The 26,055-nt window shown below is 39.9% G+C and overlaps 1 protein-coding gene across 1 annotated transcript in view; it reads right to left on the minus strand.

The window, feature by feature from the left end:
- Nucleotides 1-19,434, minus strand: part of SPI1 (Spi-1 proto-oncogene) — a 40,241-nt gene extending 20,807 nt beyond the window's left edge. Inside the window, exons 1-2 of the mRNA XM_089523506.1 lie at nt 19,183-19,434; nt 1,030-1,123 (exon numbers count right to left, since the gene is read on the minus strand). Of these exons, the coding sequence (XP_089379632.1) occupies nt 1,030-1,123; nt 19,183-19,227 (139 nt within the window). The 5' untranslated portion in view covers nt 19,228-19,434. The remainder of the gene's footprint in view (nt 1-1,029; nt 1,124-19,182) is intronic.
- Between the last annotated feature and the right edge of the window lie 6,621 nt (nt 19,435-26,055).

The raw sequence follows: 26,055 nt of genomic DNA on the forward strand, positions 1-26,055 counted from the left end.
CCTATTTTCAATGCCTTGTACAAGAATGCCTTTGTTTGTTTCTTTAGCCACTGTTCTCTTTTCACCTTTAGCAGAATGGCTAGCTGCTGCACATACACTTTCTCTATACATGTAGAACAATGTCTCATTAATAGATCACTGGCAGAATAATGCATGACTATTACATACTACATACTACCATAACTACAATGCTACATAGTGCATTCTGCCCAGATCTCCCCAAACCCCACTTACTGGTAAGCAGACACTAGGATCCATAGTGCTGCTGTTTAAATTTCCCATCCCATCTCATGTGGGATTTCTGATGCAACAGGCAGAAAAATCCCCCTCATACTGGAGATTGCTCACATGAGAGAAAGGGTTTGGAAACATCAGACAGCCACTTCTAGATCAAAAAGGGAATGGGCTCACATTGACCCCACTTTTAAAATGTCCCAGTTCTCTGTCCTCTTTCCACTGCAGTCAGTTACGACTAGACATTTATGTCCAGGGACTACCTTTACCTTTATGCATGCAAAATATTTGATGTGAGTCAGCCACCATCCTGAGACATTTCTCCTGAATTCCAACTACATGAAATCTAACACAATCAAAAATTCTTCATAGCAATTTGCTATGAAGAATTTTTGGCATTTTAAAAAGTAGCTGAAAAGTGGTGTGGAAGAAGATTAACTACAACTGTCCTCACCAAATCAGTACAGTTGGGTGATATCCTAATACAGTCATTTTAGCCACAGTGGAAAGAATGTGTGTCATAGTGGGGCATCTGTATCATTCCAGTCAAGTATATCAGGATGATTTCAAACGTTTGTTTGGGGAAAGTAAATGCTCCTGTGAAGATCCAGAGTAAAAACCTGTACTGGTGCAATGACTAATTATCTTTTCGTTCCCAGCTTAGTTATGAAGCACTCCTGAATTAACTAACTGCTTCTGGAAAGCATTATATCATAAAGTACTAATTTAAAAAATTTTGTTAAGTGATAAAGATACATCATCTCTTCTTCTCCAGATGCTTTCCAGTTCACTTACCACCGTGACTATCTGCATCACTGTTGAGATATTGGTAACTGTCATGGGACTGTCTGTAGAGGTCTGAGTCATAGGATATCAGCTCTTCAGAGGGCTGCAGAGAGAAAAGAAAAAAAAGTAAAGTGTGAGCACTCAAGCCAACATATTACATTCCATCAAGCAAACAGCACAACTAAACACTAAAGTTAGACTGTCCAAGCCACTGCTTTCCTCATGAATGGATATACGGGTTGGACAGTGAAGAAAGCCAAGAGAAAGAAAATCAACTTATTTGAGATGTGGTGCTGGAGAAGAGGGCTGAGGATACTGTGGATGGCCAAAAAGACAAACAAATGGATCCTAGAACAGATCAAGCCAGAACTCTCCCTGGAAGCTAGGATGACTGAGTGTCGTACTTTGGCCACATCATGAGAAGACATGACTCATTAGAAAACGCAATAATGCTAGGAAAGGTAGAAGGTAGAAAGAGAGGAATACCACAGGTATGGATAGACTCAATCAGGATGGTCACAAGCCTGAACCTGCAAGACCTAAACAGAGCAGTGGAAGACAGTGAAGCTTGGAGATGTTTCATCCACAGGTTGTCATTAGTTACGGCCATCTTGAGGGCAGTTAACAACAGAATGCCAAAATGTTTTAGATACACAGTAAACCATGAAGGCATATATTTCAGTCAGTAGAGAAGTCTGTTAAAAAGTTTTCAAAACAGCTTCTTAACAGATTGCCTCTCAGAATTTCCAAATTTGGCCCAGAAGCTTCTGTAGCATTTTAAATATCACAGTATATAATCTGATATTACTACCTAGATAAAGTATGCTATGTATTTTATTTTCACAAATATAGCATACATTCTTTTCCATTGTCATGCTCTACTACATAGTCAACTCAGCAATACTCTTGTTTCTGTTTAAAACCCACACTCACACACCACAGAATCCCAAATGCATTTCTACAAGTTCCTTTCCACTAATGCTATTGTAGAAGTATTTGTCCATCCATAAATGACTGAGGGATAATACATCAGTAAGAAGATGGCCTTGATGCTGAGGAATATTCACTCTGTAATTGATCTTTAATAGCCCCTCAATTGTCTCCAGATCAGTTTCTTTTCCTGTGAAAGTGGGGAGGCTTCAGCTCAGTTACTACCATGGCAGTTAAAGTGGTGTCAAACTAGTGCAGTGCAGATGCAGCCTAAGAAATGTCCTCGGCAGAAATAGGAGAGGGCCTGTTCAGCAGTGGCTCCTAGTCTTGAACAATTTTCTGCATTAGTCTCTTGCAGCATAAAAAGAGAAAGGGGGGGGGGGATAAAAAAGAAAGGTGGCAGCACCTTTAAAATGACTTCGTTTTTATTTTTGCATGTGCTTTTGTGAATATAATTCCACTTCTTTGGACCCTTACAGATAATAAATGTTTAGATAAAAAGCTTATATACACAGTTGTGGGAATGGGATGCAATAGAAGGATGCAGATAATGACCCTTGCACTAAATTTTCAAAGGGATGGGTATCGAAATCTTTACAGTAGTCAGTGTTGATGTGTGAAAGCAATAAATTTGCTTACCAAAAGTCAGTTCCTTGGGTGAGAATATTCCTTTTCTTACAGTAGGGAGGACTCTTCCATTGATATATTTAGTATGTCATGAAGCTATTGTCTTTGTCCATACCTCTGTTAATGGGTTGGAATTTAATGTCAGATTTGTGTCATTTATCCCCTTGCATAGAGACTGTCTTGTTTGTCCAATGTAGAGTGTAGATGGGCATTGCTGGCATGGGATGGCATATATCACTCACTTTGGAGAAAGAACTTGTAAATGTACCTCTGATGTTGTGAGTGATGTTATTTGCCCCTGTAATATTGCTCCCAGAGTAGATGTGGGAACAGAGTTGGCATCTGGGTTTGTGGAAGTGTCCTGCCCCTGTATTACCATCCATATTATGTGTCTCTTGTGGTAAATATCTGTTTAAGATTTGGAGGTTGCCTATAAGCCAATAAAGGCCTGCCTGCCAGAGTGGACTGGATGGCCCTTGTGGTCTCTTCCAATTCTACGATTCTATGATTCTATGAAAGGGTTATTCTCCAGAATTGGTTGTAGTTTGGTGATAATATGTTTGTGTGTTCCCCAGCTGAGACTATGTCAGTTGCCCAAAACATGCTAACTGTTGAAGTGTTGTTATCAGGGGCCAGCAACATAGTTGTACCCATTGGTTACAATTGTGTTTTTTTTTCTTTCCTGAAAACTTTTTAGGGACTGTGAAGTCAAAGACTTTAACAGCCAGCATCCATACTATTTTTGTGGATTTTTTGGGCTATGAGGCCATGTTCTAGAACAGTTTGTTCCTCATGTTTTGCCAGCAGCTGCAGCTGGCATCTTTAGAGAATGCTGGCATGAAAGACAGTGGGGTATATATACTGTTAGTTGAGAGGAAGTGGTTTACATCTTAATCTGTGTACTATTCTCTTGTTGAATGGCAACATCTCAGGGACTGTCAGTCAGTGGCTCAGGACTCACTCTTCTAGGGATGACCATTGAGTAGTGCTGTTTTAGAAGTTCTAGAAGATGAAATCTCTCTGGATAATGTAGGAAATGGTAGGCCTAAATCTTTTTTTTTTTTAGTCCCACCTAGGGTATACCCAGTTGAAGTAATAGGACTAACTGTCCGGGACTAAAAATAGGTCTTGAACTGTAACCTCATAGCACACATCTCCAAATTTTAATGCCCATCTCCAAGATACTGTAATTCAGAGAGACTAGTTCTCTCTGTTCAGAATTCAGAGAGACTAGTTCTCTCATGCCACTTCATTTTCAATGCCATCACTCAGCTGACAGCAAAAATTCACAAACCCTGGACATCACTCTGCATAGATACTTATGGGATTGGTTTGGGTTTTCTCCAAACCTTCTTTTTCTTATAGAAAGCTAATGGAGAGGGGAACCAAGGAAGTAGCCCCCTCACACATTTAAAAAATGGTGGTTGGCAGGAAGATTTTCTTCTCTATTTTTCCCTTTTCCCTTGTTTTCACATCTCTCTTTTTCTACCAAGTTCTCCATTCAAAATATTTAAGTTTGCCAAAAATACTACTTATATTTAGGCAGCCCCATTTGTCTTCCAATATTGAGAAACATCACATGGGAACTATATACAAAGCAGCAGGCAATATCTTCAGAATGAATTTAGAGACATCGGGGCTAAAGAGACTGGCCAAAAAGGTCAGCGTTGGGGTGGAGTGGGGGTGTGGTGGACACATGACACATGCCCTAACTCTACACCCAAGCTGCCATCATGCCGCCCGACTGACCACACGGCAAGCAACATTACAGCGCTCCCTTGGCATGACGTTCAGATGACACACACCAAAAAAAGCGCCCGAAAGTGCCGCTGCATGGGCAAAGGCACCCTTTTTCTGGCTCCAAATGGAGCCACTTCTTTTGGGACTGGAAAAACACCAGATAGGGCCTGCAGCATGCAGTTGCCACTGCCCCAATCTGGCACTGAAAGTGGGGCAGCAAGCCACTCTATTGGGGTGGTCTGTTTCACCCCAAGGTAATGTTAATCTGGAGTATCAGTATGCAAAAGCATCTTGTAGCACCTTTGAGACCAACTATGTAAAAGAAGTTGTATCATAAGTTTCCTCACATGCCTGTGGTGAAGGGAATGGAAACACTTTATGCACAGAATAGGTTATCTCAAACCATGGCACACAAGGCTCCTTCAAGGTAGTCTTACTGAACTGTTCCGGGGGGGGGGGGGGAATCACCAGCAACATTTTTAAAAACCCAGACATTTTTGATGTTTTGTTACAGTGCTCCCCTCCAAATTATTTAATGTGGGGCATGTAAAGAGGAACACAAATGTTGCATGCAGGTGCAAGCAAGTAGTCACCACTATTTGTTGCTAATCTGAGATCACAAAGGATTCGATTTATAAAAACAAACAAACCCACACATGTAAGGTACTGAAAAGACCATAAGTTTACTAGTCAAATTTGGTGTCCTTGTGCTCACTCCATGCAACAAGGAGCCTTATCACACATGAAACATGAATCCCAATTCGAAGCACTTCTGCAGCAAGGGTGAAGCAGGGTCACTTCAAATCCAAGGCAATTCATGTGGTAAACTATCACACGTGAAGAGCTTAATTGTGGTGATTCCTGAGTCAAAGAGGAGTAAGAGCACTTGGAATTACCACACCAGTACATACCATGCGGATTCAACAATTCTAACTGGCACCCTTGAGCATGCTCAGTGGGGATCTGAATGCATCGAGACCTTTTACGCTTCCGGGGTGAAGAAGGGGGCCACTTCCTAGTTCCACTTTCACGTGAATGCAATCCTCACATGAATTGTTCCTGTCATCTCTACCCCCAGCCTCCGATGGCCCCCTCCTTTGCTCCCATCAGGTTCCTGTTTCATTCCCCCAACCCTGTCAACTACATCTAAATCTACCTTCTATTTCATTCCCTCCATCCCTTTCCACTTTCACGTGAATGCTAGCCTCATGTGAATAATAGGGAATGTCACCTAGCCCTACATGCCCTCTGCATCCGAATGTGTCACCGGCAATATTATTATTGTTGTTGTTGTTATTATTATTATTTTGCAGTGAAAGAAATTATTATTATTATTATTAATATTTCCATAATAATAATAATAATAATAATAATTTCTTTCACTGCAAAATAATCAGTGTAGAAGCTGCAGGTCTACTTGGAAGTAAATCCTTTGGATATGAAGGAGGTTGCATCTGCACTAGGAAATAATCCGGTTTGACTCCACTTTAACTGTCCTGGCTCACTGCTATGGAATTCTGGGAACTGTAGTGTTGTGAGACATTGAGCCTTCTCTGTCAGAGAGCTCTGGTGCCTCAGCAAACTAATAATGTATTGTTATTATTATCTTAAAAAATAATTATTAATACCATTATTATTATTTTAAAATAAATTATTATTATTATTATTATGGGAGTTGGAGTTTGTTGTGGGGTCCTTGGCTCGAGGCTATGGAATTCTGGGAGTTGGAGCCTTGCCCCAGCCTCCGGTGTCCCCCTCCTTTGCTCCCAACTCTCCCTCCAGTCTCCTGTTTCATTCCCTTCACCCCTGTCAGCTACATCTAAATGTACCCTTCCAAGCACCGGAAGCAAATGGGGCAAAACTGCAGTGCAGCATCATGGGAAATGTGGGACCTTGGAGGTTTGGGGGGATGTACCAGGACGGAATCAAAGTTGCATTCCACACCAGACCAATTCAGAGTGAAATTGCAATGAAATTAGAAGCAACTTCTGTGCATTCACTTGTTACCAAATTCACCAAAATGAGGTGTCACTTTGGATTCACTGCGGAAGCACCACGGAACAACCCCCCATAGAAAGCAATCACGTGAAATAATACATCACGTTATCGCATGAATTTGCATTGTTGGACCTTCAGTCATGTCAGATCAGAGCTGCAAAAGCCCCTGTGTGATAAAGCCCAAGGCTTGTATTTTGCAATAAATAAATTCCATGCTGGGTATCTTGTGACTTTGGTTAAGTCTGCACAACAGAGCCATAGTGGAAGACATTCAGCTACAGGCAGAATAGCCTTTTCTACTGTTTATATAGTACTCTCTATATGGCTTTCCAGATATCAGTGATCTCTGACAGAACTACAGGCTCTCAGCCGCTCAGTATGAACAAGCTTGGAATACCCAGGGTTTGATTACTGCAGCTCAGTTGTGTACACAGTTCATTCTTATTCATCTTCTGAACAAAATCCCTTTTCATTTTCTGTGGGCTGATTTAATTGCCTGAGTAGATAAAGAATCTCTTAGAATAAAAAACCTACAGATGGACAGGGATTGTTCACTCTGTGACCAGGCTCTACCAGTTCTTCATGCTGTGGCACCAGTAGCTATGTTTTGGCTCAAGATGTCACCTAAGTCCACAGTCAGTGATAGGAAAACTACAGGAGTGTCCCCATGACTCTCCAGAGTAAACACCAGCCCCTGCATAGGAAACTAGAGGTGATTTTAAAGCACCTTTTTTGCCCCATGCCTCCCAAGTTCCTTTAAAAAAAATTATACGGTGGGAAACTCCAGATGCTCAGAAAAATGGCTGTGAAGCCACATATGGTTTGAGGGTCACAAGATTCTCCTGCTTGGCCCAAGTGTCTTTAAAATAATACTATATCACACTTTGTTTTATGATATCAGGGTGCATCATAAATAGAATAAAACAAATAAAATTACCACAAAACTATGGCATTACCAGTCAGAAAATGCACAGAATGGACAACTGTACCATCCAGCTTTGTAAGCCAGTTTTAAAAGCCTAGAGAAATGAATAGGTTTGCATCTGGTAGTGAAAACTATATTTTGGCACATAGTATGCTTTTATGTTGAAGATGCCTGGGACCAAAACAGAGAATGCTCTCTCTGTCAATTGCCATCACACAATTAACCAGTGGTATTTGGAGAGGATACTGCCCTGAAGATCACAAGGCATAGGTGGACTGATATAAAGAGAACCACTCCTTCAGATGCTTGCATCCTAAGCCATTCAGAGCTTTAAAGATAAGCACTACCACCTTGAACTGGGCTTGGAAGTGAAGAGGTAACCAATGGGGCTCATTTAGAACTGATGTACTGTGACTCGTCTAGCTGAACCATTTAAAGTCCTGCAGTAGCTGAAGTTATCAGATTGTGAGCTCTCTGTATTTTCTTTGACAAAATTACATTTATAGTGTTGGCACCAAACCACTGGAGAAGGGACTGAACAGAGACTTCTTTGCTTCTTCCAGAAACTGGCCATGCCAGCAGTTCAATAAGCAGGATAAGACAACCTATTAGAAACAAGCCAAGTTATTTTCCTATTTTTAAAGAAAGAGCTTGGTTTATTTTCTAAGTTGATCCTATACAAGGCAGAGAGGGTACTGCTCACCTCTGACCTTCCTTCACACTTAATTCCAAGTGCCTGGACATTATTGCACCACTTAAATAATGCGGTTTACCTCTTCTGAACTGAAGTGTAATTCAGGAGGCAGCTGGGTCCTATCACAAGGATTTTGCCTTCCGAAGCTGCCGGATGAGTCCAGCCCGACTGCAGCCCTGGTCCCTGGTGCTCTTTGGTTGCCATGTTTTTAAGCTGCCGAAGCACACCTGGGACCCGGGCTGCAGCTGGGCTGGACTTGCCTGGTGGCTTTGGCAGCAAAATCCTTGCGATAAGACCCAGCTGCCTCCTGTATTAGACTTCAGTTCGGAAAAAGTAAACCATGTTATTTAAGCAGTGTGATAAGATCCCCTGTGTCTCTCACCTATGATGTTCCCTTCTTTATGTATAATATAGCTAAAGTGTGTGTTTCCTTGGTGTTTTAAAAAGAAATCCAGGCATGCTCTGCTCCTGAACCACTCCCCAAATGTGCCATGTTTAAATGCTCTGTGAAAGTTCTATTGTATTTGCGCTATAGAGAGGTGCAAGTCATTTCCTTGGTCATCATGGCAGACAGCAACATAATGAGCAGTCCAACTGAGAAGCTTGATCCTAAAAGGAAAAAAAAACCAACCCCCTGTTTAGGTGGAAGCTCTGAATGAGATATTTAATGAAGTTGCCACATTTGAGTTCTCCAGTGGCCTGTTTAGTGACATGGTGTACAGACAATACCTTGTTGGATCTGGTTTGTGCTTTAAGCTATCAGCAAAGCACAAGCTGAAAAGCAATGAAGATTGTATTTGAAGAAATAAAAACTATTTAGCTTATAAAGGTGTTCAGTCTTTATCCTGGAATGTTAATACTGTGTTTGATATGTCTTACACTTTGAAAAAAGCTGCACTCATTCTATTAAATTCCGTGTATTTTGGAATAAATAGGCATGGACCTTGCCCACAATCCAGATGTTGCATTTTTCATTTGTCCACTGTGTCAAAGCCTTGACATACTAATAAAATAAATAATTTTAAATTATTCAGCTACTTAAAATGAAACAGGATCATTGTCAACATTCTTCCAGGCCAAAGCATCCCTGTCATTAATGGAAAAGCAATTGCCTATCACTTGGAAAATGAATGGAAAATTTGTGGCTCTGTGGTTCTTTCATATCTCAGTGGAAGACACAAAACACAGGTTTGAACAATTGGTGATGTGCATTTTATTTCCTTACTCCTGGAATTTCATAATGGGTCTAGACATACTCATCTTCCATTTGCAATATTTCCACATTTACCCATAACTATCTCCATCTTTTTTCTTACCACAGAAACACAGGAAAGGATAACTTCGAAATGCTTTTGATGGGCAATGTTAGGAATTATTCAGCTAGATGCATTTACACATAAACAGAATACTATCCACAGATCTTGCTTTGCAGCTCACTAGGCACTCAGTAAAACATCTGTTGTATGCAATATGACTGGCATGCCAAAAGTTGCAAAAATGCTAAGTACTCTCCAGACCACAATACGTGATAGACACAATACATGGCTCGATCTGACTTGGTAGCTCACATGTGTCTCTGGGCTTGCATGCAAGGAACAGTGGGATTACAGTGGGCCTTTGGTATCAGATAGATTTTGGTTCCAGCACACCCTGTGGATGCCAAAATCCATGGATGCTCAAGTTCCATTAAATACAGTGGCATAGTAAAATGGCAAAGTCACGGTTTGCTTTTTGGAATTTGTGTATTTTAAAAATATCTTCAAGCTGTGGATGCTTGAATCTGTGGATAAAAAAAATCCATGGATATGGAGGGTTGACTGTACTTTGACCTTGATTCTTCATTAGATAAATTATGGATTGACATAAACAAGATTATTCTGAAAAGAGTGAAGCAGCTCCTTTAAACCTTTAGCATTTTCAGTATAGGCCTTGTAAATTAATATATTGACTGAGCACAAAGAACAATCTCCTAAGCAATACTTGATTGTTCATATCTCAGGAAATACAGTTGGTCTTCGGTATCCGCAGGGGATCTGTTCCAGAGTCCCCCCCCCCCCCCAAAGATACCAAAATCTGCAGATGCTGAAGCCCGCATTGTCCTCAATGGCAGCACATGCAGACAGCCATGTCACTATTAGGGACAGCCCCCATTGTCCTGTGGCAACACATGCACAAGTCCTCACTACCATTGGAGACAATGAAACTTAATGGTGGTGTGTGTCTGGGAAAGCAACCAAATGGTTGATAAGGCCAGCCTAGTTCCCAAACAAACAAACCCCCAGCTAGCAAACAACACAGTCTTTGAGTTTAAAGGCAGTATCAGAAGAAGGATTACCAAAAGAGTTGTCAAACGTTCTGAGATTTGAGGCATCAGATAAGCAGATTGATAAAGCAGTCCAAGGTCAAAGGTTCCAGATAATCAAGATAGGTCAGCAGTCTAAGAAGCAAGGATTTGGTCCAAAAAGCCACAGGAGCCAGAGACATTCCTCCAAGAAGGTTGGATAATCACTGGCAACCAGACACACATGCTCCAGCTGCCTAAATAGGCAGGCAGCAGGCATTCAGGTGTGTCTGATTACCAACTCATTTCTGATAAAGCCTCTCTGAGCTTTACAGGCCCTCCCTTTTGGCTTGACACTCCCTGAAAGTAGGCACAGTCCCCTGATCCTCTTCTACGTCCACAGCCTCGACCCCAGGCAGTCTTGGCTGCTAATCCTCTGGAAAGGCCACAGACTCTGCTCCAGCAGAGCTAGGGCCAGCCTCAGACTCCTAATTGCTTAGGTTCAGATCCCAGAGGCTCTGGCTCATCCTCTGAATCCTCCAAGGCCTCCTCCAGGCTGGGCATGACAGTGTGATCACATGCATGTGTGGCCATGGTGGCATGGCCATGTGTACATGCTGTCACTGGGGACAACATGAGCTTGCTGTCTGCAGATGCTTGAATCCACAGATGACAAGTCTGCAGATACCAAGGGCCAACTGTAATCAGATATTTATTTGTTTAAAAAGAGAGGCCAAGAATGCCTCAGTTGTCATGATGCAATAGTGTGGGAGTAAACACATTCATATTTTGTGTATCAGAATGCAACCTACTGCTAAAATTAAAAAGAAGGAATGGTGCATGTCGAAGAGTATGAGTAATTTGAAATTCACAGTGACATTTCTCCTGCAAGCTCCTGCCAAATTTTTCCATTCAACATGTTTGTTATTGCCTAGAAAAGAAATGTCCTGCAGCCGAACAGAACTCCTGCTACAGAAAAAAACCCTAAAGATATGTAAGTCAGAAAGGGATCTTGAAAGTTGCCTGCTGTTTCCTTTCTATGGTGTTGTGGCCAGTCTTTGTGGATTATGGCTTCATCCAGATGGAGGCTTCTCACGCTAGAACTATTTCAAGAAATGTGGGTGGAAAACGCAAATCTCTTTTCTCCTTGACAATCCATAATAAGAAGAAAAAGCAAAGCATTAGGACATTAGAGGCAGTGCTAGTGGCACTCCAACTTCAGCATCTTGTGCACTGGCAGGAGTAGTAGGAGTTTACACATCCTCAACAACAGTACCTCTGAAACCCACCTGCAGTCCACTTTTTCAGCAAAATTGTACTATGTCAAGCCTGTCCTGAAGTGTGTGTGTGTGTGTGTGTGTGTGTGTGTGAGAGAGAGAGAGAGTTTGAAATTTCCTGTATCTTATGGGGGCTTGTCTTTAGTCTAGTGAATTCAAGAAAGTGAAATGAAGTATGCATTACACAAGAGAAGCATACTGAAATGTAGGCCCAGACCTTCACCATTAGTAGATGAGCTCTTTGCTCATAGGAACATAGGAATGGCAGCTATGGTTGAGTGATTTCCATAATGAAGAGCTGGAGAGTAAAGGTTTAGATTTCCTCTTCCCACTTGTCGTATGATCTCTTCCTCCATTTTTTTTTTCAATTTGAGCAGTCATTCACATTATGAAAGTGCATGGTATACAACCTATACACTCAGGAGGCCTCATATTGTAATAACATTTTCATTTTTAAATCTGTTATATTATTTATGTGATTTTAGGGTATAGATAGATAGATAGATAGATAAACTTTTTTTGACTTAGACTATTGAACCAGCAGCTTTCTCCCCCAGATTCTGTACTTTTGTTCTGTAATTCTAGCCTGGAAGGATCTGCTTGTTTTGCCCAAATTAAGTAAGCTACAATGACAGAAATATAAATCATATGAGTAGTATTACAGTGACTGAACTGATTTAAAGTTATATCTTCCAACTTCATAAAACCGTTTTGTTTTGAGACATCTTGATAGCATGAACATCTAAAATATGTGAAATGACCTATTGAGCTTTTGGCAATGCTTGTATTATGAAATGAATGTGAATATCAAACATGCTGGGTGTGCTGGATTCAAAGCAAAAGGAATCCTGAGCTACCTGGTATGTGATCCATTTAGAACACAACACTATTGTGAATGATCCTCTTGCATGTAAATTCATACACTTAACTATGGATTACAAATGCCTGATGATAGTTCTTCTGTTCCCCAGGGGATCCTATTTCTGCTACCTGAAGAAATAGTTATTTTTGATTATATAAAGATGGGGAAAGAAGGAAGGCAGGGGGAGAAGTGTGGCTTTACCTTTAAGACTTACTGGCTTTTATTTTTGCAAAAACTTTTGGATATAAACCCACTTTTTTGGATGCAATACAGAGTGATAATAAATACTTACCATATATACTCATCTATAAGTCTAAAAATTTATGCCCAAAATTGACCTCAATATGCTAGGTTGATTTATTTATGGATCAGTATGGTAATGTCATAGCAGCTCTTTCAGATTTTCCCATGCAGTTTCTTTCTCTCCTTGGCAAAACAGATAGGGTCTTTGGTGACTGATTGACTGATTGATTGCTGTTTGTTTAACAGCCCCTCTCCCACTCACACACTTCACACTTCGCTATCTCAGAAGTGAAGGCTGAAGCACACTGAAGCCTTGTATTGATTGCTGCTTCCTTCTTACTGCTCACATACACACACTGAAGGAGCCTGTAAATTTTACACTCAACCTATTCATGGGCCATGTCAAAATCCATAATTTTGGCCCCAAAACTTGCCCTTGACTTATACATGAGGTTGACTTATAGTTGAGTATATATGGTAGGTATAGGGCATATTTATATCATTGTGGGAGTGGAATAGAATGTAATAGGATCCAAAAAGATGGAAATAAATAAAATTAAATGAAAATTAAAATGGCATACATTTTCAAAGGGATGGGCAAGGTGATACAGGTCTTTCAGATCTTTTTAGTAGCCAGTTAGTGCTGATGTTGGAAACAATAAATCTGCTTGTCAAAAGTCAGCTTCTTTGGGCTCAAAACTGAGATGATTCCTTATCTTGTATGTGCAGTAGCGAAAACTCTTATATTGATATATGTAGTGCACCATGGCCTCAGACTCCTTTGTTCATACCTCTTCTAAAGGATGGGAATTCGTAAACATTTCAGCTAATTTCAGTACATTTCAACCTTCCTGGACATAAAGTAAGGGATTTACAGGCTGCTGTCCTTGAATAAGGAAATTACAAAGGAAAACTAGAAAGAGAAACAGCTGAATAGACCTTGTAGGATACAATCAGAATATTTTTCAAAGTTATTGCAAAATGAATGGGAGTAGCCATAACATATGATTTTGTAACATATGATAGGGTTAATTCAGATCCCTTCATAAAGGTACATTTGGAGCTAGTTATTTTTGATTATGATATAAATATTCTCTGCAGATGATTCAGAAATACCCAGCATGACTCCCTGTAATGTGCAGCTGAGGCTGGTTTAACGGACAGCACTAACCTCATTTCCTTGGAAAGAATTACAAAATAACTGAATGGTTTTTAGAAAGAGTTGGAAGATCATGTAAGTACCCCTGCTCAGATCATATCAATCTTCTCTCAGTGAAGATATTTTGTTAGTCATGGTGAGTATACTTCCCACCATTCATTCTGGATCTCTTTCCAATAAAGTATTAAATATTATGTCCTATGTGGTTCCTCATATAAGAACTTTCAAACACTTGTTCAGGACAGATTCCCACAATCCTTGTTCCAAGCTGAAGCACATAGCCATTAATATATATTTTTAAAAAACTTTACATACATTATATGTAATATATACCATTTTTCTAAGAGGTTGTCAAAGGCAATGTCCAACCACTCACTAACATTTTCATTTAATATAATACCAGTAAATCAATACTTTAATGAAGTAGAAGTAATATATTAGTAATAGAAACAGTAGTGGACTGGGGGGAAATCAACTATTTAATTTTGAATAGTCTTTGCAAACAACTATATCCCAACTTTGTGGGAGCTGGGAGTGAGGTGGGTATGTTTATCATGAAGAGGAGATGACTGAGAGGTAAGATGATCACCATCTTCAAATATCTGAAAGGCTGTTGTATGGAAGGTGGTGGAAGCTTGTTTTCTTCTGGACTAGAGGACAGGACTCAAGCCAATGCATCCAGATTCCAGGAGTTCTGACTAAAAATTATGTAGAATATTCTAATGTAAGAACTGTGGGAAACAATGGACTCTCCTCCTTGGGGGATTTGAAACACAGGTTGGACGGCTGTCTATCAAGGATGGTTTAGCTGTGGACTTGTGTGTTAGTAGGAGGATTGGACTAGATGACCCTTTGTGTACTTTCAAGCTCTGTAATACTAAATAATGAAAAGAAACAGGAGAAGAAGGCTAGTGAGTTTCAGTGGAGACTGGTTTTATAATGTAGAGCTTGTATTAACAAGACACTGTTTCTTGCCCTAGTAAGTGTTGACCCAAGCAATTGAGCCAGCATGGTGTGGTGGTTTCAGCACTGGACTATGACTCTGGAGACTAGGGCTTGAATCCTCAGTCAGCCATGTAAACCCACTGGGTGACCTTAATAATAATAATAATTTGTTTTATTTATATACCGCTATTCCAAAGATCATAGCGGTGAACAGCAAGTAAGCTAATTAGCAAGTAAGCTAATTTGCCCCCAACAGTCTGGGTACTCATTTTAGCGACCTCGGAAGGATGCAAGCCTGAGTCGAGCTTAGGCCCTTTTGCTGGTCTTGAACTCGCAACCTTGTGGTTTCGAGTGAATGGCTGCAGTACAGGCATTTAACCACTGCGCCACCAGGGCTCCTTGGGCAAATAACACTCTCTCAGCCTCAGAGGATGGCAAGGCCAAGCCCCCTCTGAAGAAACTTGCCAAGAAAATCCCATGATAGGTTTGCCTTAGGGTCATCATAAGTTGAAAATGACTTGAAAGCACACAACAGCAAATAACAACAAGACATTTGGGTGACTGCAGCAGAAAAGCCAAACGTCAGACACATACAATCACTTGGCATTGCATGTATCCAATGACCAAGTAGATTACTTGATGAGTTTCCCTCCACTTGGAATGGCTAACCCTTTTATTACCTGGGTCATAGTATCCTTAACACTAATATAAAAACAAAATTCAGCCAATGAAGCTTGTCAGGTTATTCAATCTCAGTATCTGAGTACCAGGAAAAACAACAGCCTCTGGCTGCCAAAGCAAGCCGCTGACACAAGTCTCAAGCTGTGCCACCAGGAGTTGGTTTAAATTCACTCCTTTTTGCAGCAGCCACAGACTCCTTTTTGCAGCAGTGAAGCAGCTTCAGGCCATGTTGTTGGCAAGCATCATCTAAACACCATATTCCCAAAGTGGCTAGAAGCCGCTTCTTTTGGCCCGTGTGTTTTGGGCCTATAAGATCTATTTCATACAGCCACACTATAGATTTGATAGCTGACATTATCTCTTGATGAACATGGGGAGTAAGGTGATCCTCAGTTATGTTCAGTGATGTGGAATTATAGAAAATTAGATGGATGCTATGACAATATGATTTAGCCCATACAGATGACCAGACAACACAGGATAAAATTTCTCACTCTAAAAACTTAGTTATTTACATAATTCTGCAAAGTGCAAAGGATGATTTTACAATAGAACCAGTACAGATGCATGATCAAATGCATAGAGCATCTCAAAAGAGAGAGCTAATTTTCTTTATTGTCTCATTTTGTAATAGCATAATGACTTTCTACCTATCTTAACCAATACCCAAACTAGATATGTGGAATGATCAAGTTCTTGTCATTCCAGTGCCTAGTCAACATATAGTTTTTATTAAAGCAACTGGGGCCTAATTAATTTAATCCAATTTGCAAATGTGTTTATGATTATATTATTTTAAATTGTTTTGAACTGTCTTGTGTGAAGTGTTTAAATTGTCTTGTTTTAAGTGTTGAATGGTTTGATATGTTTTTAATCTTTAAAAATATTCTTATTGTTTTAAACTGTTCTAAACTGATTTGTGCTTGGTTGCCCCAAGATCCTCACATATAGTGCAGAATATTTTCTAAACAATAAATAAACAAAAACAATAAATAAACAAAAACAAATTCCAGCAAAATCAGAAGGAATCTTGGAGATTTGCGCTTTCCCACGCAATCCCATGGATGGAGAGAAGCATTTTAAGGTTATATTCCACCTTTCCACTAATTGGCGTTTAACATGGCATTACTTGGGAATTGCTTATCTATTTCATATATTCAGCATCAAGTTCCTGAACAAATTTCAAGAAATATCTAGCTTATACCGGACTTCTTAAACAAATAATTTCATCACCAAAATATAAAACAGAATAATAAAACAACAAAATAATAAAAATATAAAACTGTAGAAACATTCTTAATGGTTAGTAACAGTTGAAAATGGCTTTATCAAAACATGAATCCCATCTTGGCAAGCCTATGTATGTTTACTCAGAAGTAAACCCCAGGAAATTCAGTGGAACCTAGTAACAGTTCAGTGGAAAGAGCATGTTTCTAAAGAAGGTTTGTTTGTGTACTACAGTATGGAGTAGCCACATGTGTATATACCATATTTATATGGCTGTGGCTGGTGTTGTACACCGCTATGATCGATGAAATAGTGGTATATAAATATTATTATTATTATTATTATTATTATTATTATTATTATTAAATATTACCTTAAGCTGCTTTTTAGGTGGGAAGTAAAAGGCAGGCACAAGTCTGCACTCCAGGGTGTAAGTTTGCACCTTACATGTCTTTTATGTAAAGACTTCTTCAGGGAGTTGTGGGTTACAAATTTGAGGTTCTAATGGGATCTCACCAGAATATAAACTTTTTAATCTTGAAGTAGCCAGGTAAAACCCTATGATGTCACATCACTAGTGGAACTACTTTCATAACTGATATCTATGTCTATTCACAATTTTACACAGTTAAGAGTGAAAAATGGATTGTTTCAGGAGTGACTGACATTTAACAAAATTTGCATACATGCTGAAATGTGTAGGAATCCAAATGAGTCAAAGCCAATCCAATTTGAGGACCTTAACAAAAATGAAAGAAAAAGGGATAGAGAGAGAGAGAGAGAGAGTTTGATACAGGGGCTGAAAGTAAAGTTAAATTATTTTTGGCTGAGAAAGGTGGGAATTGGCAGTGAAAACTGAAGATACTCCCAAGTCAGTGTACATTGGATTTCACTGCTTACGCTATTTCTAAAAATACTCTTAAGAGAGAATAGAATAAAGCAAAATGAAATATTCTACATGGGCACAATGTTTTCTAATATTCATGAATTTTCATAATTTTTGGTTTCTAATATTTATGAAATACCCCCATACTACCAGATATTTCAGTCACACACACACACACACACACACACACAATAAATAACATCTGTTCAGATCAAAGTCATTTTAAGTGCAAAGCAGCTCTGAAGTAAATCACTCTTAATTCAATGGGGCTTAGATTATGATTGCTAGTTAATGCTTTTTGTGTACATTTTTAGCTGCTTCCTAAAATAATGTATTATTTTATTGCTAACATTCCAAAGTAAAAACTGAAAATATAGTGCATAATCCTCTATGCATATTCTGTAAATATATCCTATCCGTAGTGATACATTAAACAATACAAAACATCAACTCCTGGTATCTTGTTTTTCAAAGATTTCTACAATTTAGCATGGGTGCAATCTTCAGAAACCAATGTGAAATTATTTGCCTTTCAAATAAAATACACATTTGTGAAAGGCTACAATTCTAATATATTTACAGTGAAATAATTTTCAGTAATATGTTTGCAGCTCACATTGTACTGAGCTGGATGTATTTTTTCATAACCACCTTAAGGTTTTGGATCATATAAATTACAATGAGATTTATGCCTACCTAACTTTTTTTCCAATAATGCCAGACATTTGTGGAAGTCATTCTTTAAACTTGTCCACATACGTTAAAAAAGGTAGTAATTCTAGGGCATACCTAGTCTTAATATAAAATGATGGAATCACAAAGTTGGAAGTGACTACAAGGGTCACCTACTCCAACCCCCAGGAATTGACAACTAAAGTATTCCTGAGAGATGGCCATCCAATCTCTGTTTAAGGACATTGAAAGAAAGAGAGTCCTCCACTTTCTGGGGGAAAGGATACAATATATTTGAAACAGAAAGTGTGGCTAACTCTGCAGAGATAATAAAGTAAGATAAATGCTTACATATTGAAAAAATACACCAAAAAACCAAGCAGACAATGGTCATGGTCTTATCTTAACCAGGGCATGGAAATCTCATCTCTTTTTTCATTCTGTTTAAAAGAACTGAGAAAACTGAGAAAGTTCCAACAGAACCTATATTCCTTGTATTTAACGTAACAAATACAAATTATGGAGAATGAGCAGGAATTCTCTGAAATGTTTAGATGCTGTAAACAGAATGCACTGCCCAGAATGACATAAGAATCCAGAATACAACTCTTTACTTTTGGCTATGTAACTTTTTCCCCACTGCTTCTCATAGTGCCATATATTATAAATACATAAACCTATCTTTGGCTGTAGATTAAAACATAATTACAGAATTGTATAAAACCAACCTTTGGAGCCACAAAACCAGACTTTTACAGAAAAGTCTTCAAGCGTATTATACCCATAACATAATATAATGACTTATCAGTAAAGACAGGTAGAGATAAAGAGAGGAAATGCTAACTTCCTATTCATTAAATTGCATCACTAATTCTATATATAAAGTACTAGCATGAAACTTCCAAGCATTATGAATATAATGAATTCAACATCCTTCAACAATAACTCATATTTCGCTTGGCATTCTGATGGAAAAGCCATAGAAAGAAATTAGAAATTAATTCTGCATACTTACAGGGGAAATGAGGGAAAATCCTTCCATTTTGCAAGCTTGCAACATTCAGCCAACTTCTTTGTGTACTAATGTTCTAATTTCAATTATCCAGCTTTTTAAAAGAAGACATCAAAGAAAATTAAAATTAAAGTAGAAATCCTGGGATTCCTGGAAGACCCTTTCCAGTGGTTAACTCCAGGCCAGAATGGCCCTAATTAATTTTCATACTTTCCCTCAAGAGTTCTATAGGTAAACCCCTTCTTTAGATGTATCTAAAGTTCCTGATTCCTGTAGAATGGAGATAGTCCTTGAACTGTTGCAGCCCAGTATGACATCAGAATAGCAGCCCAGTTTGCATAAATCTCATTTCAAGGAGCTGTGGCGTGGTTAACAGGAAGTCTGTCGCCAGGCTGATCAGCCATGGGCAGGTGCTTGCTTACAAAACCAACAGCAAACATCATAGCTCAAGCTATCACAAAAAGTAGCAAAAGAGTGCAGGTATCTCAACATGCTAGACTGAAAGAAAATTACTAATTTTTCATGACATGAAGTATGAACTTCTCTCTGGAACAGTTAAGAGATGCAGAGCCTCATATCTGACATCCCTCTGTGGGACTCACTCAAGAACATGAGCTCCATCTTAGTTGTTTTATTCAACCAGGGCATGGGTGATACAAAACTGAAAATCAAACACACTCTCTCTCTCTCTCTCGTAGCTATTAGAAGGAGAAACTCAGTGGCTAAGTAATTTACATTCCTCATATGGTGTGTTGCCTGAAGGTTAGTTGCCCATAGAGCTTGGAAAGAAGCGGCATCAGAATGAATCTAGAAGACCTTCCATTAGAAACTGTCCAAATATTATCGTCAAATAGAGAATATTGGGGATTGTTGTTACATAATATCTATGAACAATTACAAAGAGTAGGCTTTGATTATGCTAGAAGTATACAATGCCTTTACACTATTTCAGCTGCAAGATGCAGCCTGGTGAGGTGCTGAGAATTTTCTCTTAGGAGATTATCACATGGGGGTTATCCCATCCTTGTCCCATTTCTGTCTTGTCCTTCCTGTGCAATCGCGGGAAGGACTTTCAGACAAAGTCATGCAGATCCCATCATTAACCTGTCATTAAAGTGACACTGGCTGGCATTTTGCATTAATGGAAGTTTGCGTTATTGCAGTGCTGCTTTAATGATGGGTTAATGGCAGGATCAGCACTATGATTTGAAAGCCTTTTGCACTATCACAGTCACAGACGGGTTGATGATGGGATAAGGACAGAGGAGTGATCCTGTTCCTATCCCGTCTGTGTGTGACAATCTCTTTACTTGTCACAGACTAAAAATTCCAGTTTTCTATGTGAAAGACTATGAAGTACCATTTTAAGTATGTACAGAAGTTATACTTTTAGACACTTCAATATTTAAGATGCTGCTTGAGTTTCTACTTTGCATGTTTCTGTGGGCAGGGGAAATGATGGTAAGTTTATTTACTGAGCCTTGGTTCTAGCATTCAAAATTGTTGTTGTTGTTGTTGTTATTCTTGTTGTTGTCATATCCTATTTTTAAACTCAAACTGGGTGTCCAGCTGGCTTGCAAAAATTACAACAAATACAAATAAAAAAAATCATGCAAAGACATAAATAAAACCATACAAAAATATGTGAAAATACAGTTAAACAGTCCAATTTTTTTAAAAAAAATAAAAAGGCAAAAGAGAAAAGTAAAAACAACAGAAAACATACAGTTGTTAGATTGTTTGCTTGTTTGTTAAGAGGTTCTGTCCAGGTCTCTGTCAGGGTCTGCAGGGCTTTCTCTAGGCCAAGTGAAAAGAGGTGTCCACATGTCTGTGTTGTACCTAAGGGGTCAGTGCACTATTGCTACACACTATGCCAAATAGCACAGAGTTTGGAAATGTGAGAGACACATGTTCTCTCTCACTCAGCAAACTGCTATTCATTGGCTTGCAGGGTTATTTCTCTTCAGTAAAGGATCAGTAGTACCTAGGGTTCTGCCATTTCATGGGGTATATCAACCACTTACCTTGGACAGCATGTTAAGGGACATTTCAAAGTGGGAGAGGGTGTTGTGGGTCAAAATTGTCCTTTGTGCCTTGTTGTTCTTCCCCTAGTGATAACCTCTAGTCTTAGAATTCCAGATTCAGCACACAAACCATGTGAACTAAAATATAAGTCTGGAGAAGTTGAATTCCTAATGCTCTAGAGAAGGATAGATGCTGGCAATTGGACAGAAATTGGATGTGTTCCTATTCTAAGAGCCATCTGTGCAAGCATAGTCCTACCAGAGGCAGTCCAAACAGTGTACAGAAATTGCTATGAGGGAGGAATCACTAGTTGTCAGATAAATGTGTTTTCTCAATACAGTTAATCATCAAGTACTGTAAGCCTGAAAACCAGTGTGTGCAGTGGTATGAGCATTAGACTCTGACTGTGGAGACCAGGGTTCAAATTCCCACTTAGCCATGGAAACCCACTGAGTGACTCTGTGCAAAAATCACACTCTCTCGGCCTCAGAGGAAAGCAAAGGCAAATCCTCTCTGAACAAATTTGCCAAGAAAACCCTATGATAGGTTGACCTTTGGGTTGCCATAAGTCACAAGCAACTTGAAGGGACATAACAACAAAAATATAAGGCATAGAAATCCAGATGTTGAAGAATTCATTACTCTTCACCATTTCTTAGGCCGGCTGGGGATGATGGAACTGGAGCCCAAGAATGTCTGGAAGACCAAGACTTGCAGTCATTATATCATTGGAGGCAAATGTGGCACAAACTCTCCTTAGAATACTTACAGTGTATTCTTGACTGCCTATAAGAGTATCAAGTAAAGAACAGATTAGCGTCTTGGCAAGAACCAGTGTCATGTACTGATTTGAGTGTTCGATTAGGGCAAACACTGAGAGACTAGGGATTGAATCCCTACTTAGCCATTCATGCTACAGAGTTATAGTGCTGTTATTCCACTGTAACTACGATGAAACCCTGGCATTAGCATTTGGAGGGGGGCATTTAGAATTCTCAGCCAGAGAGTTCTGGTGCCTTACCAAACTACAAACCCCAGGATTCCACAGGACAGAACCACTGCAGTTAACATAGAACAAGAGCACTACAATTAGAATCATAGAATCATAGAGTTGGAAGAGACCGCAAGGGCCATCCAGTCCAACCCCCTGCCATGCAGTAATCCAAATCAAATCATCTCCTGATTGACTTTGGGCAAGCCACACTTTTTCATCCTTAGAAGAAGGCAATGGAATGAAAAACCTCCTCTGAAGAAATATTTTAAAGACCACTTTAGTACTGAGTTGCTATAAATGAAAGGCACACAACAACAACAATTTCTTTAGACCTTACAGTAGGTATCCTGGCAACCACTATTTTATTTTCTATCATCTCGACATGCATTGTTCCAAGTAGAGGCTATAATGCCACTGCTGTCACAAGCAGAAAAAACAACAACACAGCAGCCTAAAAAGTAGAAAACTGCTTATACTACAGCTTCTTTTGCACAGTAAGAGTTTTATTACATTACAAAAGAAAGATGAGAGGCAGCGAGATAGAAGCAGCTTTATGTTTATATCTCCGCATGCCCTCGAAACTCTGTTTCCTATAGAGATGATCCTAAATGGTGCCTTTTGTCCTGGGAAAAATCCATTTGGCAAAAGTCATGGTTTTACGACCATCTTCCTCTGGAGAGAGAACAGAAGTATTACGACATCATGTGGGAAGGTGAGCAAAAACCTGCTTCTATCTTGCTGCCTCTCATCCTTCTTTTATAATGTGATAAAGTCCATTGTCTCAAAGGTGCCACAAGATCCCTTTGCATACTGATATTCCAGAAGATGAATGGACAAATGAAATTGGGGGGGGGGGGGATATTGCCACACTTTTAACTGGCAAACACAGTGACCCTATGCAACAGTTCATCCTGAAGGCAAGATGTCCAAAAGAGTGGTGCGGGACAGGATATACATCCAAACCCCACCAGTAGCATTCCACAGTGTACAGACACCTCTAAAAACCTTTGTGCTTCTTGTGCTAAGTTCTTGCAAAGTGGAAATACTTTTAAGGCTGCATCTATATTGCAGAAATAATGCAGCTTGACACTGCTTTAACTGCCATGGCTCAATGAGACTGAATTCTGGGTTTTGCAGTTTTATGAGATATTTAGCCTTCTTTGTCAGAGATCTCTGGTGTCAAAACAAACTGCAAATCCCAGAATTCTATAGCATTGAGCCATGGCAGTTAAAGTGGTATCAAACTGCGGACCTTATCACACGTGGGGGGGGGGGGGTTGCAGCTCAGATCAGCAGTCACTACTGTTCTAGCAATGCAAAGCGTAATGTGTTTTCACACCAGATCCAGTCACTCCTGTCTAGCAATGCGAATTAAGGTTAAAATGTGATGTTTTACCACACCTGGTTGCCTTTGTGTTACCCTTCCGAATTGAGGGGGAAGCGAAGTCAGTTCTATTCCAAGCAAGTCATGTGATGTGGATTCAAGCAAAGCGGAGTGAGTGCATATTGTATTACTACACCGGAGGGTTCAACAATTCGAATCGACACCCTTGCACATGCTCAGTGGGGCTGTGGACGCTGTCCTTCTTCCCTGCCTCCTCCTTAGCTGTCATCCTTCATGGGGTGAAGAAGCAGTGAGGGGATGATGGGATAGCTTGCTAGGGATCCCTGGGGCCAGGATTGGGATGCAGGAGAAGGCAGGGGATGATGGGATAGGTCACTGGGCGACCCTGTGGCCAGGATCGGGATGCAGGAGAAGGCAGGGGGTGATGGGAATGATGGGATGGGTTGCAGGGTTGCAGAGGGGGCAAGATGGCATGAAGGAGGAGGAGGGGAATGACAGAGCAGGATGCAGGGGACCAAGGGGGGTGACATCGGAGTGGTTTTCCACACCAAACCAATTCGCAGTGCAATCGAAGTGAGCCTGGAAGTGAATTCTGTGAAGTCACTTTTTTCCGGTTTTACCAAAATGAGGGGTCACTTTGGAATCATTGCAGAAGCACCTTGCAAGGAGGTCCCATAGAAAGGAATGGTGTCTGATAACACATTCATGTTATGACGTGAATGCGCATTGTTGGAAGTGCAGTCACGTCGGAACTGAGCCGGAAAATTTCCAAAAAGCTCTGTGTGATATACTACTGCATTATTTCTGCAGTGCAGATGCAGCCTTGGGAATCCTGCTTAAGAGAGTTTCCAGTGCTGAGAGATTTTGCAAGCAGAATGCACTTGCAACACTCCCCTCTCCACAGTCCTTCATGCTCAAAGAGCTACAAGAAGAGTCAAGTGGTGTGGGGGTGTTGGAGGTGGGGCTTTCCACCTTTGCCCTGACATTTTTTAACCCTCACACAGCGAAAATGTTCACATCAGGTTAATCAACTAGTTATTGACATATCTGGTGAACAATATGGAATTCATCAGGGGATGAGGACTTCATTATTTTATACCTCTTCCAGTCAAAACAAAGCTTCAAAGTACTAAAAGTATTACAAAATATCTTTCCAACTTTAGGTGGAGAGAAGACGGTAACTTTGGATGTGTTTTGTTTCCAGAGAAAGGCACACAGAAGCAACAGGAGTAGAAGTATATTTTCAGTTTAGGAAAATGTTCCGTGACAAAAGTGGCCTTTCCATATCATGGGTAGTCATTTGTAAATCTAGCATCTTTGCACAATAGAGTCATGGAAAAGGATCCATGCCTCACAGTTGCCTGCAAAGGGCTCACATGTATGTGTGTGTGCCTTGAACAAGTATCATTTTGTGTTCATACACAGAAAGGTGTGACACTTGTCACTCCTAAGGCAAAAGTATATTATATATCCATTCTTCCCATATGACCATGTAATTATTATTATTTTAACGGTTTAAATTACCTTGTAAGCAAAACAGTGCCTCATAACCAAGGAGGCTACTTTGGGAAGTTGATAACTTTCTAGGAGACACAGGCACTCTATAGATGGATTCCCCCCCCCCCCCAAACTATGATATAATTTGACCCAGTTGTTGCCAGGTGAGTTCAGATAAGGAATATTTAGATAATTCTTTCAGGATAGCAAAACTGACCATCTCACTTCCTCTCTAGTATATCCACAGAGCAATGGAAATGTAGAATCAACAATGGACAGCGGCTTCAAAATCTGACCTCTACTTTACTTTCTTGGCCTACTGGAATTTTTTTTTTAGTATAGGAGCAGCAGACAAATCCAGCTGAACTAAGACTCTGTTGTTATTGGGTGTCTTCAAGTCATTTCTTCTTAATGGCTACCCTAAGGCAATCCTATCACAGGGTTTTCTTAGCCAGGCCCAATTCAAGCGGGAGTTGAAGACCCACCTGTTTGGCATCGCATTCCCCGATTAGTCCTTATAAGCCCCCCCCGCCATATGACCGCACAGACAATGGGTACCTAACCTGGGGGCATTTGCTGTTGTTTTTTTTTGTAGTTTGTATTTTTAATATTGTATATTGAAATTTTTTATGTACTTTTTATCTGTTGTGAACCGCCCTGATCTCTGGAAGGGCGGTATATAAATAAACCATTTATTTATTATTATTAGATTTGTTCAGAAGGAGTTTGCCATTGTGGCTAAATGGGGATTTGAATCCTGGTGTCCCAATGTCTTAGTCTGATAAACAACTACACTTTGATGGTTCTGCTACCAATATGGAAAGATTTTCTGGTCCCCAGAAGTAAAGAGAGATTACAGAGAGGTAATGGCCTACAATTAAGCAATTATTATTGACTCCCCCTGAGCAATGCCCCATGTAGACCTTTCCCAGGAAGAAATGTAAAAAAATTGATACCCTGGACTTTGCAAAAGCAGAGGCTCCTAGAAAACAAGAAGCTATATGAAGAATGCAGT

This window comes from Sceloporus occidentalis, unplaced genomic scaffold, assembly GCF_023333645.1.
Source record: "Sceloporus occidentalis isolate IW3139 unplaced genomic scaffold, rSceOcc1.0.p SCAF_4, whole genome shotgun sequence".
NCBI lineage: Eukaryota > Metazoa > Chordata > Lepidosauria > Squamata > Phrynosomatidae > Sceloporus > Sceloporus occidentalis.